Consider the following 2,247-nt stretch of genomic DNA (forward strand, 5'->3'; position numbering starts at 1 on the left):
TGTTCACATGGTTCACTACCGATTGCCACTGCGCGAGGAGGAGCTGCCATGAGAGCTGTGCCTCTTTATCGATGTGGAGTCGCTGCATATTCTCTGAACTGTGCAGCAGAGCGTATGTGAAGGAGGACCACGCCACGCCCGACACACACGGTCCACTCACAAATGTCTGCACCCCCTTCGCTGCACATGAGATTCCTAATGCCTTCTGTTCATCTCCGTCGCGATGAGACGGGGCGAGATCGTCCTCCTTTCGTCCGTGCCGCTTCTGTGGTTCAGGAGGTGAAGCTTCCACAAAAGTCATTCCTTCTCCCAGAGGTCTATAGGTAGATGGAAGGAGCCGTTCACACACGTTGTTGTGCTGCTGTTTCATCCACTGTTCGGTCTCTAGGAATCCTGCCACTGCCGCTACTTCCTCGCGTGCGGTGACAAGTAGGGCAATCCGTCCTAGACGCTCTTCTACGATGACAGCGTGTCGGCGGACCGCCTCCTCCGCAACGCATCGAAGCAGCCACAAACGCCTCTTGTCATGCTGTGCCTGCGCCGCTATCTGCCTAGCCGTCCAGCGGTCAAAGTCCAGGTTGCACCCGCCGTCGTCCACACCACGCGTAGCGGTGCATGGCAACGTTGGCGGTGATGTGATGGGCTGACGTGCGCGGCTGCGGCTGCTGCTGCAGCTCCGGATGTTTCCATCAGGAGTTTCATAATAATCGTGCGGCGCGTTGCGCCGTGGCATCACCTGTGGCTCCTGCCAGTGCGAGTAGGCTTCCTCATCAGAAGGCGTCGAACCCCTCACCTTCATCTTGCTGTTGTTATTGTTATTGTTGCTGCTGTCATGACCCTCGGTGTGTGACGAGTGGCGTGGCCGGTGGATACGGTGTGCTGCCGGCGGGAACAGCAGAGCTGTCACCGCCGCCTTCCCCTCGCACCAAGCAATAGCCGCGTCAACGTCTCCGAGAAGCCGCAGCGCGTCCGACGCCGACGGCGCGGCGCAATTATGATGACAACGGCAGCCGTGGTGTTGACCGCCTGCTTCCGTTCCCCACTGCGGCGCCGCCTCCATCACGGGCGCGGCCGCCAGAGCAGCATCCAAACCGGACCCCCGCCGCCGCTCCAACGCCAGCAGCGGGCTCGCGTCCACCAGCGCGTGATATACCCTAATNCCCCCGCCGCCGCTCCAACGCCAGCAGCGGGCTCGCGTCCACCAGCGCGTGATATACCCTAATTACGCTCTCTACAAGGAGCGCCTGGTCCTCGGCAAGCGACTGCACGACGCCGTCCTCTAGCGACGCCAGACGCCGCGCCCGTGGGGAGCGTTGAGGCAACTTTGACACTCCCGTCGCCCCGTCAGTCCGCCTCATTGCCATCGTGTGCGTTTGCGTGTATCAGAGGAACCAGCGTCGAGACCAGTGATGTGGTGCTGTCGTCTATTCGCTATCACGACTATTAGTAGTAGTGGTAGTAGTAGTACATATATATATATATATATATAGATACGTTTGTGCAATGCAGTGTGGCAGGAGCAACAAGAAACGAGAACAACGGCGAAGCATGTAACAAAAAGGCACACGCAGTGGGCAATAGACATCGCTGTGCAGAGCTGCCCATTTATTTCCGCATGGAAGCACAAAGCTTTGAGTTTTTGTTTCCAGTTTCCAGACACAACATCTATCACGTACAGAAGAAACACAACAACAACAAAAAAGACAGAATATGTTCTTCGATGGTTTCCGCTTGATCTTAAGGAGGTAAAACAAAACCAAAAAAAAAAAGGACAAACGGACAAATTGAAGAACATATTAATCCATACACGGCTCCCCCTTTATCTCAACAACAGGAGCAGCGTCGGAACCAACCGAATAAACACATCATGATACATAGAAAAAAACGTTCACCCCTGTCGTATCACGTGCCACTTGCACGAGGGGGGCACAACACTTCCGGGCCTCAACCCGCAAGGGCCACGAACCCGCAGCGAGTCGGGCCCTGTGAGGGTGGCCGGGGTGGCGAAATCAAAAACAAAACAACAACAACAACAAAGAAAGAAACTCCATCACCACCCCCCACAAAGGTACAAATACTTTCCATCCATACATCCCACAATGAGAACAAAGGAGAAATATCACCATGAACAAAGCCCTCACCGTACACGTTCTTGTATTTACACTTTCCCTGAGGGAAATAAATATCGTACAGGCATATATATTATGTATATATATATATATATATATATATATATATATTTGGGAA

General features: G+C 54.0%; 2 protein-coding genes across 2 annotated transcripts; both read right to left on the reverse strand.

Annotated features, from left to right (window-relative positions):
• DQ04_10041000 (hypothetical protein) lies at positions 1-1,060 on the reverse strand (the record flags this gene model as incomplete). Its single annotated transcript, XM_009316135.1, has 1 exon — positions 1-1,060. A coding segment is annotated over one exon (1,060 nt), but the record flags the coding sequence as incomplete, so codon positions are not given.
• A 94-nt stretch (positions 1,061-1,154) lies between these two features.
• On the reverse strand, positions 1,155-1,364 carry DQ04_10041010 (hypothetical protein; the record flags this gene model as incomplete). The annotated part of the gene is made up of 1 exon (XM_009316136.1): positions 1,155-1,364. The coding sequence occupies one exon, from the start codon at positions 1,362-1,364 to the stop codon at positions 1,155-1,157; it is 210 nt and encodes a 69-aa protein (XP_009314411.1).
• Between the last annotated feature and the right edge of the window lie 883 nt (positions 1,365-2,247).

Source organism: Trypanosoma grayi (assembly GCF_000691245.1).
Source record: "Trypanosoma grayi strain ANR4 Tgr_1004_V1, whole genome shotgun sequence".
Classification (NCBI taxonomy): Eukaryota; Euglenozoa; class Kinetoplastea; order Trypanosomatida; family Trypanosomatidae; genus Trypanosoma; species Trypanosoma grayi.